This window comes from Podarcis erhardii (assembly GCF_964252035.2).
Source record: "Podarcis erhardii genome assembly, chromosome: 4".
NCBI classification, from domain to species: Eukaryota; Metazoa; Chordata; class Lepidosauria; order Squamata; family Lacertidae; genus Podarcis; species Podarcis erhardii.
In genome coordinates, this window is record NC_138508.1 from 28345925 (window position 1) to 28363354 (window position 17430).

The window sequence follows — 17430 nt, forward strand, 5'->3', positions numbered from 1 at the left end:
ATTTCGATGAGCAAAAATTGTCTCTAGGTGGCCACTGGCCAGACAGGGAAACTGAAGAAAACTGGGGAGGTGTTGATTCTCAATAACCTTTCAGCCACCAACATGACATAAATGACTAACATCTGTTGCTGCTTGCCCACCCACATCCAAATCAGCCGCATCAATAGCCTGAGAGAATATCCAGCGTTCCAGAATCTTCCCTGCCTGGTCCGCTCAGGAGACATGTGAATAGGAGGGGTTTTAGAAGAAACCTGTCTACAGATGTTGCTGGAACACAGTTTCCATCATCCCTGACCATTGGCCACACTGGCTGAGGTTGATGTGAGCTGGAGTTCAGAGTGGTGGTGTGGTTCAAATCCTCAGTTAGACAGTATGCTCTCTGGGTGACCTTGGGCCAGTCTCTGTCTCTTAGCCTAACCAACTTCACTGTAAGATGGAAGAAAAGAGCCTTAAAGTTGCCCATCACTGGCTAGCATCCGGGCAGCAGTCAGAGCAGACACACAAGGCACCTGGTCCACAGCCTGTATTTCTATGGAAATCATAAGAATTGTTTTCACATTTGCAGCTAGATGGAAAAACTAGCATATGCACATTCGATTGGTGATGGGTTTGTTTGTTTGTTTGTTTGTTTGTTTGTTTGTGTGAATCATAAATGGCCAGCCTAGAAATGGAATTAATCAGCAAGATTTTAATGCTGATTGTAGGACAACGGAAGGAGAAACAAGGCATTTGCTTAAAAGAAACTTACATAAACGAAAGCAGATCTCAAATTGTGTAAAGCATTTAATATTTGGAATGCACAAGTACATTTCATGGAAGTGGAGCTTATTGTCCATAGTTAACCAACATTTGAAATGGTTATCTCATTGCTTTTTCTCTGAATTGTTTTCTGTCCCAGTCAGTTTTTCCTTGCATGCTAAAACTTTCTTTTTAAGAATGATGGTGATCCGTGTCTTCTGTCTTTCTTCAAATCCATTCAGCTAACCATGCCATTCCATTCAACACTCTGTGGTCTCAAAGCAGGAGATATCAGAGAAGATATAGGAAACTGTTTTTCTTGAATAAGTAATGGACAATCCATCATTTAACCTTGGTAAGACTATCTTAAATGCAGTGCTTGAATCATAAACACAGATTGTTGAAATGCATGCTGTTGGCACTGAACTCCCTGTGACCAGAGCAGCTCGAATTAAAATCTGTCTTTTATAATTCATGATTTGTGAACTGATTTTTATTGATTAGCTGACATGCGCTTTCACCTCCACTTGGTATGTTATTTACCCCCACATCCTGGGATATAGCCTGAAGGCTAGTTAAGGAACTGTTTTACATAAAAAGAACTTTTTTATTTTGGCAACTCATTTCCTGACTTTCTTGTTCATGCAGTTCCTACATCTTCCCTTCCTCTTCTCTGAAGCTCTTACAAAAGGCAGATACATCTCACATTATGAAAAGAGACAAGTGACAGGCAGCTGCCCCCAAAACATCTCAGTTCAGTTTCTCCTGTCCCCACCTTGGGTTTGGGATGGGGCAATCAGCATCAAACACACAGCTTTGTCTTAAGCCAGCCTTCCCCAATTTAGTGCTCCCCAGATGTTTTTGCTGGGGATGGTTGTAATTGTAGTCCAAAAACATCTGCAGAGGACTAGATAAGGGAAGGTTGTCTTAAATCACAAGCATTTGTTAATGTATGTATATAACACCCTCTGGCATAATATCAGGGCTGCGCATAGCAATATGGTGGTATTTTATTAATGCACAGTGTTTTACCAGCACTCCCTGGGAAGAGGGATTGATTGTTAAACCACGCTGGGAACTGTAGCTCCATGAGGGGAACTCTCAGCACCCTTAACAAACTACAACTCCCAGGATTCTTAGAGGGAAGCCATAACTGTTTAAAGTGATATCATAGTGTTTTAAATGTATAGTGCAAATGTGGCCTCTGGCTACAACTGGCGGGGGTGGCGGTGGGAATTCAAATCCGCTCATGTTTAAAGTCGAATCTACCTAATTTGCAGCTTATGAAAAGATGTGTGAACAGGAACACAGCCGTCGTTTGAAATTCGCACTGCTCCAGATTTTGCAAAGCACTTGTCCTGTCAACTAATGTGTACAAAAAATAAATAAAAATCATACCCTGAAGTAAATTGTCTAGCGTACAAGGCTAGATTGCCCACTAGGTAGCCTAAGCACGGTGCTTAGGGCAGTAGCAAAGCAGGGGAACCCAAAGGAGAGAGAGGGAGAGAAAGCGAGAAAGAGATGTGAAAACTTTTTTAAAAGAAAAAATTGGGATTTGATATTTCAAAAAAAGAAAAAAAATCACCAAAGTAGCCATCAGGGGGGAAATCAGAACCTTGTAACACTTCACACACTTCCCCAGTTTTTTTGTTCTCTTTTTATTACTTATCCCCACTTTTTATTACTTATCCCCACCTAAACTAGGGGGCATCCTACTGACATAGATCAAAATAATGCAAGGAAATCAGATCCCAACATGTTGCACATGACACACATGCCCATATGTTTCATCATACATTTAAGTTTTGTGTCATTTTGGAATTTTTTAATTTTATAGTTTAACTTGGTTTTTATTTTGAACTACATGGGGGAAGGGCATCCTAATTTTTCCAGTGCTTAGGGCCCCTAAGGGCCTTAATCCAACCCTGCTGGCATGCATGTGGCTCCCAGGTCCGATCGCGGCATCTCTCTTACATCTCTTGCAGGTACCAGGGATGGGAGAGAGACCTATATATGACTTCGCTTCAAGGCAAGAATGAACATAACCTCAGATAGCTGGTCCATTGATCTGATTCAGTATTAGAGGACGGTGGCAGCTGTGAAAAATGAGGCAGATAGTTTCTGAAACAATAAACAATTGCATAGTCTTACATAACCAGAACAGTAGAGGGCAGCTCCACCCAAAGAATAATTGTTTATGGAACAGCAGCTGCTTGCAGCAGATCCAGAGACCTGTTAACCGGGCAAGATTCAGTTTCAGGCTCTTTAATCCTACTGCAATCAATGGGATCAAACAGATCTAGTTTATCAGGACAGTAAGAGCTGTTCGACAGTGGAATTTGCTGCCAAGGAGTGTGGTGGAGTCTCCTTCTTTGGAGGTCTTTAAGCAGAGGCTTGACAACCATATGTCAGGAGTGCTCTGATGGTGTTTCCTGCTTGGCAGGGGGTTGGACTCGATGGCCCTTGTGGTCTCTTCCAACTCTATGATTCTATGATTCTATGACTCATCCAGAGATACTGTGATGGCCTGGGAATCTGATTCAGAGGCTGAACCTGAGGAATCCCAGCCTGCACAGGAGTCCCCGCCTCCAGGGCCGGCTGAGCCGGGGCAGGGGCTTGAATCTGAAGGGCCCTCACCTGTGCCGGATCCTCAGGAGGAGACACCAGCTGAATCCGCTCTGGCTCTGGAGGTGATCGAGGACCCATTGCCTGCAGGTGCTCCTCTCCCAGCCCTGTCAGGGGAAGGTGAGGTTGCTTCTGGGTCCAGTAACCCTCCAGCCTCTCCTGAGCTGCAGAGGCTCAGGGCAGAGAGGCAGAGGGAACTTCTCTCAGGAGGAGTGTTTGCCTCCAGGCCAGGGGAGGCGAGGCACCTGTGGACCGGGGCCACCCTATGCCTTGGAGGAGATAAAGGCCAGCCCGCCCAGTCCCAGGTTGCCGGAGCAACATCGTTGGTACCCTGTTCCTGCCGGCACCCTGACCTGCTCTTCCAAGTTCCTGACCACACCCGACTCCTCGCTTTGGACCTCGCTTCGCCCCTGACGGACAGCCTCCTTACCCTCGACCTAGGACCAGACTTAGACCACGCCGCACGGTAACCCCCCCCCCCCCGGGACCAGCACAGCTACTAACAGCCAACAGTCAACATTTCACATTCATTTTTTTACATACATAAAGCGCAATAGGAAAAACTTCCAAACAACCACCGTGATTCTCGTTGACAGCTCCTTTCCCAGTGCTGTGGTTTACATAGACAGACACTAAAGAGTATTGTTGGCGCAATCGCATTGTGTTACAGTCTCTGCATTGCCCCAGAAGGAGACCTATGACTCAGCTATACAGCTGCAAAGAGAACGTTTCAAATGTGCAATATACAAATGTGACACTAGATGGCGACAGTGAGCTATGCCAAATTCAATGTATTTTTCAAAACTTTTTTTTTTTAAAGCATTTTCACAGCATTTTTAAATATGTGTGTAGATTATACCCTGTACTGCTGGAGGTGAAGCTTGTGAAGTTTCCTCAGCTACTATATATTTCAGAAAGTATATTTCAGAGCCCTGTTGGAGAAGAGGTGGTGTGATCCAACTGAGTCTAGAAATCTAACTCTGTGGTCTTATCCCCTTCATGAACTAACTGGTACTCATGAATATTTATGATTGACTGCAGTTCCCCACAGATATATAGTCATTCTTATATAGTCAGATATATAGTCATTCTTGAGACTGCCAGGTGGTCATGGAACCCACTAAATTTCTCTGTAAAGAGCATGGGTGTAGTTTGGGGGTGCTCCTAGATCCATTGCTGTCACTAGAGGCCCAGGTGAGCTCAGTGGCTCAGAGCATCCATTATTAGCTTTGTTTGGCACACCAAATCCACTTTAATCGGGCATCCTAAATTTGCCAGCATATGATTGAATCATACCTGCAAGATTAGTCTGGAAGCAGCCTAAATCTTTATGCACAGGGGAATTCCGAGAATCTTTAACGACAGATAACAAGGCCATGGGTGAATCAATAGTTTAAATTGAGAGCTCGCTGACAAGCCTGCTGAGTAGATGCTTTGTGTGTAAGCCACTCAGGCACAACTCTCGTTTTCCTGATGCTGTCTCCTTTACACAGTAAAATATCTTGAATTGTCATGACAACCCGGAGGGAGAGATTGAGAGAGAGAGAGAGAGAATATGTGTGTGTGTGTGTGTGTGTGTGTGTGTGTGTGTGCCAAGAGAACCTAGAATATCAACAGGGAGAGAAAAAAAATTATCAGGGGAGAAAGACAAGGACTTTCTGTTTATTTGAGATTTCACGGGAAGAGCTCTGCAGCCTGAGCTCAAAGGTGCTTCCAGGTGGGTGTTTATAGTGGGATTGATGCTCCTGAAGCATTGAGAGCCCCTTTGATGCTTTGTTCTCTTAATGGACCAACACTTGAGTCTTATCACCTCAAGAGGAAGCTAGCCTGGCTTAATTAGCTGTAAACAGTTGCTAGATCCAGCGATTACAGTAGTCTGGCACACATCTTAACACCCCCAAATTTGATTACATTCTAACACTTACTAAATCCAGGAATTTACAAATGTCTAGCACCCACAAACTCATAACAAGACTCTTGGGCTGGGGTATTGTTGGGGGGGGGGTGTTGCGGTTGATGATGTTAATTTTTTTATCTTTATTTTGGCTCCTCTTATGATTTATGTGGAAATTGATCAATTCGGTTGCTTACTTTTGGATGCTTTATTAATTGTTTATGTCTGCTTTTGTTTGTAATTATGTGTTTTTTTAATATGTGGTAAGCCCAGTTCGAATCCCCACGACGGGATGAGCTCCCGTTGCTCAGTCCCTTCTCCTGCCAACCTAGCAGTTCAAAAGCACGTCAAAGTGCAAGTAGATGAATAGGTACCACTCCAGCAGGAAGGTAAACGGTGTTTCCATGCGCTGCTCTGGTTTTCCAGAAGCGGCTTAGTCATGCTGGCCATATGACCCGGACGCTGTACGCCGACTCCCTCAGCCAATAAAGCGAGATGAGCGCTGCAACCCCAGAGTCGGCCATGACTGGACCTAATGGTCAGGGGTCCCTTTACCTTTAAGCCCAGCTGAGCATGGTTTTAATGTTGGAAAGGTGGCATACACCTCAGTCTTACTCTCAATCATTTAATGAGAGGTGCTCACAGCTACTGGCCAGAGAATTGCAGTTTGGTCAGGGGCACAGCCGGCCCTCCCATGTGGTAAGTTGAGGTGACCGCCTCAGGTGGCAGTACCTACGGGGCAGAAGATCTGGCCTCCAAGGAACACATCCCATGTAGAGCTTTACTCCTCCCCTGTTCCTGATGTAGAGCTTCACTTCTCCTTTCTTCCCTGATGGCTTGAGACGGGCACCATTTTGTGGCTTGCTTCAGGTGCCAACATTTTTTGGTCTGGCCCCTGGTCAGGGGATTGCTCAAGAAACTTCTAGAATGTGCCGTAAAGTAAGCTGACTGAGGCCTGGTGCACACAGGCTGTGCAAAGAGGCACTTGAGGAGTCAGAGTGGAGCATTTCACTTCAGACTATAGGTGTGACATATTGCTGCCAATTGTTGTGCTGGGTTAAAAACCAAAACATTGTGGAAGGCAAGAACCAGCACACCACAGAAAAGGTGCCAGCCCTCTCCCTATTATGCTAGTTTTCCACTTGCAAGGAATTACTAGACACAACCAACCATGCAGAACTGTGACCTGCAGTCTGAAGTGCTACAGTCCTCTCCCTTCCTTGTTCAAGCCCAAGTCGCACTGATGTGCTTGTTATGTACAGCAAAATGTGCCTGCAATTCCCAGCTCTACGAAAGCTGCGGTTGCTGCATTTTCCACAAAACTGTCTATTCTGTGTTTGCTGGCTGCCACCCCACAGCTCAGCACTTTTTCAGGAGCCGGCACTAGGAAATGAGGAACATAATATTGCAAGGCCTGAGCTTCAAGTATCATGGAAGAAAGAGCCAAGATAATTAGAGCAAACGGATATTTGCATGCAGCTCTTTAGCAGCAACACACACACACACACACACACACACAAAACATATCACATCAGAAGAAGCCAAGCGATGGTGCCATATGCTGATAATGTGTTAATCTTCATTGCCTTTAATCTTCGCATGCTGGAAATAGATTCTTCAAAGTCCCCTCCAGAGGGCCGCATGTGCCAAGCTGAACCAAACAAGCTGGCAAAGAACACTTCCAGCCTGGTGCTATTTTTGGGTGGGATTCAATCACAGACCAGCAAATTCAGGTGGCACAATTGATGTTGATTTGGAGGTCTTGTGTAACAGTCATGATCCACCTCCCCCATCAGACTTTTTGTAACAAGGAAAGTGATGGAGAAACACACAAGAAAGTATGGCATGACCCTTGCTCTAATGCAACGTCCCTGCAGGGGAGTGTTCCGCATTCAGATCACCTAGAAGCAACCAGAACTATAAATTAACAGGGCAGCCATTTTGGAGTTTTCAATGTTGAACATAGCCCAATCTGAAGCATATTAAACTTCAATATGTCCTGTGGTTAAAGACCAATGGAAGGGTCTCCAGACAGTCTCTTTCTTGTGCATTCATAGCATTGGAGTGGTCTATGGGTTAACGGTCAGGCAGTCCCTGGTTCCCTATAGGGCTGGGCAGTTCTTTCTTTCTGTTGCCACAACCAGGGGGCATAGGATTCCCACTGCCTTAGGGTGGTCTCCTTGAGAGTTAGGGGAACAGGGACTTCCGGCTCGAGCCGTCATGGTGAACAGCAGCTCCCATGATAGCGGAGGCTGGGCATGCAGCCAATTAAGGATAATCTGAGAGTAATTATCCTTGCAAGCCCCCCACCCTGGTCAGGGGGGTGAGGTCTCACTCACAGATCATCCAATACCTGCTTCTCGCTTCTACGATGCGGGGGCAGGAGTCGCTGAGTGCATAGCACTGCACCTATTGGTAACTCTCCAACGCAGTCACTATGAGCGGCGGTTCCTGTATTTTAAGATAGATATGAATTTGAACTTAAGAAACAGACATGTTCTGGAGATAAGATAACCTGCTAAATGAATCAGCCACTGAGTGCCAAGGTCTCGATCTGGAGAGGACTATGTCATAACTGGATTGGAAGGTGGGTGGAGGGAAGCCTTTGTTTCTTCTCTATATATGCACTACATTGTTTTATGATTTGGCAACCCTTCACGGAAGAAAGAAAGAAAAATTCTAATGGAATATAATTATCAATGGATTGCAGCTATTAATGGAATGAGAGAGGGAATCAACAAAAACTTCATAATTTTTATGGACTAATTGAAAAAGTAGAACTGTGTGGAATATGGGATGTTTTGTATACCACCCTAATGAGGACCCTGACTTTAATTTATTACAGCTTGGGAGAGATACCAGCTTGTTAACGGACGGTAAGAGATCAAAGAGAAATGCTGGAAGTCTGCCCAGAGCAAAGGCTAGATGCCAAAGAAAGATGGTGGAGAGGATTGTGCAGTAAGAATTAAGTTCTCGGAGTGGGGGGCGGGGAATGCCAGAAATAACGGATTGCAACAGGAAAGGAAAGACAAACATTAGAATATAGAAAGTTATAAGATGTAAACCCCTCTGGCAAATTAACAGATATGGAACTGTTAAATATGAACGGAAGTCATTACGTCAGTGGCTGCTAAGATAAAGGATTAACATTGGAATTGTATTATTTGGATTAAATAAGAATGGAAGTAGGAAGAAGGAAGAAGGAATAACAATAGCATTTCTCCAAAATCAGAACATGGGAAGTCACCCAAACCTGTTTAATTTGGAATGGAATAATTGGCTCATTTAATTGTATTATGATTTGGTATTTTATCAATGCAGCTCATACTGGATTATTATTAATTTTTTATTATTATTAAAAAATATTATATTAAAAAAGAGAGTTAGGGGAACAGGAAACTGAATCCAAGTCTCCAGTTTGGCAGCTTCAGCACACACACACACACACACACACACACACACACACACACACGTTTAACATCTAGGAGCACAGTCACAGCAGGATAACGAGCCCTACAATGCAACCAGTACAGCCTAGTAATCCAGTTAAGCAGTTCATTGATAGGAGTGAGGCAGCAGTAAATGACACCAAGCAAGTTTGAGTTTATTAGCAAAATAGGATCTACACAAGAGTGCCAGACCTGAGGAGCAGAGCAACCCATCTCCAGTAGGTCTTTCGTCCCTGCAACTGTCTAGGTCTCTTCCTCTCCAGTCCCTCCCCCCCCCCAAGCAATCAGAGACTGCGCCTGCATGCCTGTCTCTACCCCTCCTGCTTCATGCCTCTCCTGGTTCTGGGAGGCCAGTGGGGTGGGAAGCTTGTCGCAAGGGCTGGTTCCTCCCACCATCCTCTGCATCCAACCAGTCCATGTCATCCATTCAAAGGAGCATGGGCAAAAAAGCAGGCAAGCGGTAGTAACTATGGATCATCTCTTTTTTTGCTCTCTAAACCAGCTTAGAGAACAGGCAAGGAAGAGGCGACATAATAGAAGTTTATAAAAATATGCATGGCATAGAGAAAGTAGAGAAAGTTTTTCTCCCTCTCTCATAACACTAGAACTCGTGGGCACCCAGTGAAGCTGAATGTTGCAAGACACAGGACAGAAAAAAGCAGGGGAGGGTGGCGCTGTGGTCTAAACCCCTGAGGCTAGGGCTTGCTGATCGGAAGGTCAGCGGTCCAAATCCCTGCGATGGGGTGAGCTCCCGTTGCTCGGTCCCAGCTCCTGCCAACCTAGCAGTTCAAAATAAATAGGTACTGCTCTGGCAGGAAGGTACACAGCATTTCCGTGCACTGCTCTGGTTTGCCAGAAGTGGCTTAGTCATGCTGGCCACATGATCCGGAAAAACTGTCTGCGGACAAACTCCCTCAGCCAGTAAAGCAAGATGAGCGCCGCAAGCCCATAGTCATTTGTGACTGGACTTAGCTGTCAGGGGTCCTTTACATTTAACTTTTTTTTTTTTTAAATGAAGGGGAGAGTGCTCTTGTGCTCAGATCCCGTTTGCAGGTTTTTCCCACGGGCATCTGGTTGGCCACTGTGAGAACAGAATGCTGGACCAGAGGGGCCACTGGTCTGATCCACCATTTGGTAACACCACATCTTCCCGGCTGGCACTCCTGTATGTTGCACTCATTTTCTCTGTCTGGGTCCTGAAGTGTTACCTGCAAATCCTTGGAGTAATCCACTTAGCCTGTGTGATATGGTATTTATAAACCTCTCTTGGAGTTGCTATGGTTTCCATTACATGCAGCCCCTTTGGCGTACGGCTCATTTCCTCTCACTTTCATCATCACAATGACTCCCGCCCACCTCCCTCACTCAGCTCTTGCATGCAATTGTCAGTTCAGGTATAATCGTTGCCACAGAGTATACAAGCGCACCCGCAGTTAAGAAAATATTAGACAAACCCCCCACCCCAAATAGGTAAGAGAAGGAACATTGGTGATGAGAAATAGAAAATTTCAGTAATTTCAGACAAACAAGTGACTCATAAAGGACAGCACTTTAGCCTATTAAGTTACATAACCTAGAAGTGATTTTGACTTCCTCCTAGAGAGAAGTATTGATACTTTTTCGTACTTCTATGCGGACAAGACAGAGACTTGGATGTAGTCCTGGCCCACGCTTGAGGCAAGGTGAGGCAACCACCTCAGGCAGCAGGGACAGCAGATCCTGGTGTCAATCTTTCTCGCCCACCCCTGCTCCTGATGTAGATCTTCCCTGATCCCATTTTTTCTTGGTGGGGAGCATTTTAGGGTCTGTCTCAGGTGCCAAAATGTCTTGGGCAAACCCTCCCTTGGAAGGAGCCATACAGATCATCTCAACCAACTGTTTGAAGAACTCCAGCAAGGGAGAGTTCACCACCCCTCTAAGTAGTTAGTTCAATTAATAACAGTGCCTGCTGTCAGGTGTGCATGCAGGAGCCAGGCCCTGTGACCAATAGGACTTTGCAGGACTGGGGCCTTCCTAAGTTTGTTCTGAAGAGGCAAGGTGCGGCCTCACAGCTGAGGCCAATTGGTAATTCACAGCACCTGGTGGCAAGAGCTGGGAAGAGATAAAAGGTCAGCATTTCCCTTTGGCTCTGCCACAGCAACACGCTCCCTGCCTTGCTGCGTTTGGCTTCTTGCTTCCTGATCCTTGAACCTCGGCTTCTTGACTCCCTCCTTCTTGATCCTCGGACCCCTGACTTCGTGCCTCCCAGCTCACTGACCCTCGGACTCTTGGCTTCCTGACTCCTGGCTTCCGGACCCCCGTTCCTGCTCCCACCCTGCCATCTTGCTCCCGGTCCTGATGTCCCCTGCCAGGACTTCGATCGCCCATGAACCAGACTGTGACACCTGCTGAATCAGGCCCAACTAGTCCTGTTCTCACTGGGAACCCAGCAAGCAGGATCCGAGCACAAGTGTGCTCTCCCCTCCTTTGGTCTCCAGCAACAAGAGTTCAGAAGGACTGCTTCCTCAAACAGAGGAGGCTTAACATATCCTTCCTGGCTAGTAGCCATCAACAACCCTCCCCTCCACGAATTTATCCAATCCTCCTTTAAAGCTATCCAAGTCGGTGGCTATCACTGCCTCATGTGGAAGCAACTAACTATGCACTGCATGAAGAAATTGTTTTAGCTGTTGTGAACCTTCCAAAATTCAGCTTCATTGCATGTCCACAAGTTCTAGTGCTTGGGGGGGAAACAAAACTTTTCTCTATCCACTTTCTCTATGCCGTGAACAATTTGATCATGTCACCGCTTACACACCTTTTCTCTAAATTAAAACACCCCAGACACAGCAACTTTTCATCACAGGGGAGTCACGCCATGGTCAAACTGCTGTTCCTACTCACATCATATATTTCAAGCACGTCTTCCTCCCAAGAATCCTGAGAACTGGTGTGTTAAGGATGCCAGGAATTGTAGTTTGGTGATGGGTAAGCTGCAGTTCACAAGATTTGGGGGGTGGAGACTAATGTGTTTTGTATGTATGGTGTGAATGTGACCAATCAACCAGTGCCTCCCCCCAAAAAATCCTACATTGCAGGGGTGGTTGGACTAGATGACCCTTGGGGTCCCTTCCAAGCCTGGGCAGTGTGTATGGAGGTCCTGGGATGCCCAGATGACAAGACCCCCCCCTTGGCCTTGCTGATGTGGTCCAAAGGAAAGCAGAGCAAGACATTTGACACCAGCTTAGCTGCAGGAACAGCCAGGAGGTATACAAGGCATCATCCGACCATCTTAGGGACTCCACCCCAAATTTGTGTAGGGTTTACTCCTTTGCCTTTTCTGCTCCCAAATATATTTTGCAAGGCAGCAGAAGTTTAGGATCAGGGTTTTCCTTCTCCTAGATGGGCTACCTTCCCAAGTTGATAAGATTCATCTGCCCCTCACTTCCCTCTGCTGCCTTCTTGACCACTGAACCCACTGGTCTCATCCGCTCAATCCACCAGAGCCTGTCTTTGCATGCAGGGGGAAGTTCCTAACTCACCGAGGATTTGAGACCCATCAGATACCCTCACCTGGTTTAGCCGGCCAATCAAAGCTGTTTCTCAGGGTGTGACCACTGTCACATGTTGACAGCTTCCAGGAGCCACAGGTGAGAGCTGAGTGCAGGATGGAGACCAAAGGCAGACAAACTAGCCCAGGAGGAGCATGACATGTCCCCCACCAGAGGTACTACCCCTCCCTTCACACACACACCCCACACACCCATTTTAACTTATTCACAAATACATTCTATTAAACCTAGTCACATGTAGCCATATCTTTGCAATGTCCAACGTATTACATCCTATTTGTGCACACAATTGACACCAGAATACAACAGGATCAAAACCATCCTGCATTTATATTCACCAAGTTCTGCCATTTCCGAAGTACACAAATTGCTACTGGCATGAATCAGACAGCTCCTACTGCGAGAGGGAAAGTGGTGGGTCCCAAGAGAGTGTTGCCTTTTCCATGACAGCCCTTTCATTCCTTAAGTACTTTGATGATGTTGCCAGCTACCTTCCCAAAGGGAGACAGCGAGAAGAACTACTGGAGATAATGCTGGCAAAACAGGGGGAAAGCTCTATAAGGTGTCATGCTCGTCTTACGCTCCCAAAGCAGGAAATCCAACTCAGCCACACCAGGAACACAACAGAATATGTACACAGAACACACAGCACCACATAAAAAGAAAAAAGCGAGTCACCATTAGGACATTTATTATTATTTTCCCCAAAGTAGAGCTGCCTTTTGTTGGAGATGAACACAGTGCATCATTCACAGTCTTGACCCAATACATCATCTTCTATGTTAAAACAAAGTAAAGAAACCCAACACAACCTTTATAGCTGGCTGCATACGGTATGATGGGACTCTGCTACGTAAACACTCTTGCTTCTCTTATGGAACCAAGTCACATCTGTAGTTATGCACACATCTAGCAAGTGCTATGTTGACGAGGTGGCTATTACAATGAATAAGTAACAATGCAGGGAGCCCTTATAAGGAAAAGCTCCCTGTTAGTAGTTTGGAGATCTAGGTGGAAACTAAACTAAGGCCGGGCCTAGGCGGAAGTTTTCCTGATAGCTGATTTAGCACTGCAGTACTGAACTGGGGGAAAGACACCTCCAGGAAAAGACACCAGGTAATGCAATGTCTTGACCACTCTTTCTTTTTTACTGTGCCACCCACAAAGCATAGAACATACTTGTCCTTGGTCTAACACAACTGGTGGTGGCAAGACCAGTAGAGATCTATACAGGGAGTAGCTCTACTCCCAGGTGACTCACTGGTGTCAGAGAGCAATATCCAACTGAACACTTCTGCCAGTGCAAGAACTCTTATCTACACCATAGAACTTCTCTGTGTTCTGGGTTTTTTCCCTACCTTAATCTAGAGCAAATTTAGGAGATGTGTGGGGATAAGGGATGGAGGGAAATTTCCAAGCACAACTAAACATCCTTGCACCAGCATGCTTGACATCTGAAAACCCCTACATCTTGCAATGCCTTAAAGGGCAGAAATGCAAATTATTTTAGATGAGTTGCCAAATGAACAGGTGGCTAGGAAATGCCTATTGATCATTTCAAGATGTCTAAGACCGATTTACATGACATTCCTGTTTTGTTTTGTTTTCTAAACTGGAAACCTTGCCTTAGGTTTAGGTGATTCATGTAACTCTCCTACAGCCAGATTCAATTGCGGTTCTGATCATATACATTCATTCCCAAATACAAAACTTTTGATAACGAGTTCCACACACATACACCCAAAACAAGTTCAAGAAGTGAGCTATACATTATTTTTGAAGGGCCCCAAAGAACAAGCCATTGTTGTGTGCCTCTTTTCATGTGCGTGGACCCTTGGTAATATTATGCAGAGATGAGAACCAATTTGTCATATCTGAAAAAACAGATGAAATATGCAAAAGTAAGTTTAAATGCTAGAAAGCACCAGAAATAAGGGTGGGGTGGGGGAGGAGGAGAGATTATTCCTGGATGTCAAGGATGACGGCTCTATATCTTCAAGCTTAGTTTCCACAAGTGTTCCACCTTGGTATCTTATACTGCAAAGGTGCAACTGGCACTAACAAAGCATGAAAAAGTGCAAGATGTACACTCATTTAACATGACCTACTCTGGAGAGTTAAGCCACTATAACCTCTGGAATTTATCTGCCCTTACCAAACTTCTGCTTACAGTGGTATACAATGAGAAATCAAAGACAGCAGTAGATACAGCGAAATCCATAGATTGACACAACTGTAAAACTGCACTGAGAGCAGCCCTGAGATTTCAAACATCAAGATTGTGATACATGATTTCTATGACGGGCTGCTCCACGCTTTAAGCAGCGATTGCATTCACTGCACTTCTCCTGGTGCAGCGAACACAAGAGGAGCTTTTCTTCAGAGCTGGGAGCAAAAGATGGCAAAGAGCTGTAACTGGCCACACTGTATATTTTGGAGGTATGCACCTCCCTTTCACATTTTATATGATTATTAGTGTTCTAGCAAATACGACTGTAGCCATGACAACGTGACTGCAGTGTAAAGTGATCTCGGTATTTTCAACTTAGATCATACTGATGAGCTCTCTAAACAGAGGGGGAGAGGCAACGAATAAAAATGCCAGTCCTACGTTCAAGGAATCAGGTTCTAACTAGACAAACAATATGACCCAACAACAAGAGTACAGAACAGTAGGTTTTGTCAACTTTTTCCTGCAGAGTCCTATATCTGACTGGCAGATAAAAGCCAGGAAAGACTAGAACGTGAAAATCAGGACACTGGGAACTAGTGTTAAAAAAAAAGTGCAGACAACCAAAAACACATAGGATTCTCTTGCTACATTTACAGCTTTTAGTATTCATCCATGAAATACCATGATTTCATTGTGTAACATTTTATTTTGTTCCCTTTAAAGTGCAAAAAAAAGTTTAAAAGGGTCCTTGTCCGTAGGAAAAACTCAAGCCTTAAAAGATTTCTAAGTCTTTGTAATATTTTATAACTGAAAAGCTAAAATCCTTTGTGAGATGATGTCTGTTAAGCAGATCCAAATTCTGACATCCACTTCTCATATTTCTCCAGGTCTGCTGCTGAAACAGACTTGGAGATTTTCTTCAGAGCCAGGTCAAAGTCTCCCTTGGTAACAGGCATCTGAAGCTCTTCTTTAGATAACGCACGGATCTCTTCTGGGGATAAGCCATTAATGCGCCGCCTCATTGCCATCAAAGAAGCATCCCTGCAAAGGAAAATTCGCAAGAACTAATTACTAACACCGTGTGCTAGGAACTATATGGATTTTGATTACCTCTCTTGTGTTGCAGGCCTCTAGCAGAAATGCAGAAGCATTTATTCTTAGCTATCTCAGCGTTCCCCTGTGGCGAAACAAGCTTGCACATCTCCAACACCCCCAACATTAATGTAACATAAAACAACACTTTGGAACGGAAATCCACTAAGGCATCTGGTAAATGTGCAGAGGATAATTAAAACGATAAAAAGGACCCACCCGCCCCTTTTTGCAAGGATTTATGGAGATGCTGAGGCAATTGTTCAGTTCATGAACTACTCTTTTGCATGTGCCAAATCTCCCAGCATCCAGCTTTATTGAATGTCCATGAGTGCTAGTGTTATGAGAGGGAGAAAACCTTTTCTCTACCGGCTTCCTCCATGCCATGTGTAATTTTATTAACTTCCATCATGTCACCTGTTACTTGTCTTTTCTCTAAACTAAAAAGCCCCCAATGCTGCAACCCTTACAGGGGAGTTGCTCCCAGGGGCAAAGGAAGGAGTCGTGACACCCGGGGCAGGCGTCACAATGTAGGGCGCATGTGCAGCATCGCTGCGTACAACGCATGCGCCGTACATAGCGATGCCGCACATAATTGTATAGCGGTTTGCCGCCAGCACTCCAGCGCCGTATGGACGGTGCCAGGATCCCTCTGGCGCCGCTACAGTCGCGAACGGAGGATCCCAGCACCATCCGTATGCCGCTGGCGGCAAACAGCTATACAGCGGATGTGCGGCGTTGCTACGTACAGCGCATATGCATGCGACGCTGCACATGTGTGTGACGCTGCACATGCGCTGTACTTAGCGGTTTGCTGCCAGTGCCAGAAACCTCTGCTCGCAACTCCAGCCATGAATGGAGGATCCTCCAAAAGCGGCTGCGGTGGAGCGATAGCTGCTCGTGCTGCCACGAGCCCCCGCAAGGTGACTTCTTGTCACCCCCACAGGCATGGAACCCGGGGTTTACCGCCCCCCCATTGTGACGCCACTGGTTGCTCCATTCCTTTGATCATTGGAAATACCCTGAGTTCTAGTGCTAGGAGAAACTTACATTCCTCAGACACCTATTAAGGGTCCTTCAATGAGAAGATCCATAGTGGCAAACAAGCTTCCCCTGCAATACATGTCTTTTCGGGTTATCAGTTCACAAGGAACAACAGTAAGACCTAAGAAACCTAATCTGCCTTCTGTGTGAACTGAGTGTATGGCCCACCAAACGGTTCCAAGATCTTTTGCAACACTCTGGGCTTCTTACTGGTTCCTCAGCAAACTATTTGATGCAGAAAGGGTTTCCAGGGAAGGAGAATTTTAAAAGCACTGACGTAAAGGCAAAAGATTGAGTCGTCAGCAATGTACTCAAAAAGGAATCAGTATGTGTAGTTTGCCTAGCAATTCCATTTTTCTTTAGCTTGCAAACCCAGGAAATAGGATACCTGCAAACATTAGTGATGTCAGCACCAGAGTAGCCTTCGATCTTCTCAGCAATTTCTTCCAGGCTGATGTCAGGATCCAGTTCTACTTCCCGAAGATTAATCTTAAGCAGCTCTGCTCGGCCTTTTGCTGCAAAAATAAAAGTTGTTTGATCAGAGCAGGGCTTGCAAACATGTAGATATTCAATAACACTTAACCCTGTAATTTGGTTTTATGGGGGGGTGGGGATTACTAAGCAAAAGCAGCCTGGAAGCAATTTCGCTGGTGACGACTCTTGAATGTTAAAGACACTGCCACTGTATTAACTGCAAAAAGTGCATTTTAAAAGAGAATCAATTATATAATTTTAGTGAATTCTGTATGAAGCAAAGTGTGTGTGTGTGTGTACACACATAAAGAGAGAGAGAGAGCGCACAATTTCCAGTAGTCATTTTGCCATTAACTATGAAAACATCCATAGATATGCATACATCCATAA

General features: G+C 45.3%; 1 protein-coding gene across 3 annotated transcripts in view; it reads right to left on the reverse strand.

The window, feature by feature from the left end:
* Positions 1 to 15116: 15116 nt before the first annotated feature.
* The window catches only part of KATNAL1 (katanin catalytic subunit A1 like 1), a 35858-nt gene continuing 33544 nt past the window's right edge, over positions 15117 to 17430 (reverse strand). For all 3 annotated transcript variants that reach the window (XM_081859943.1, XM_081859942.1, XM_081859941.1), the window contains 2 exons: positions 16955 to 17081; positions 15117 to 15471 (listed from right to left, as the gene is read on the reverse strand). In XM_081859943.1, coding sequence (XP_081716069.1) covers positions 15273 to 15471; positions 16955 to 17081 — 326 coding nt within the window. In that variant the 3' untranslated portion in view covers positions 15117 to 15272. The remainder of the gene's footprint in view (positions 15472 to 16954; positions 17082 to 17430) is intronic.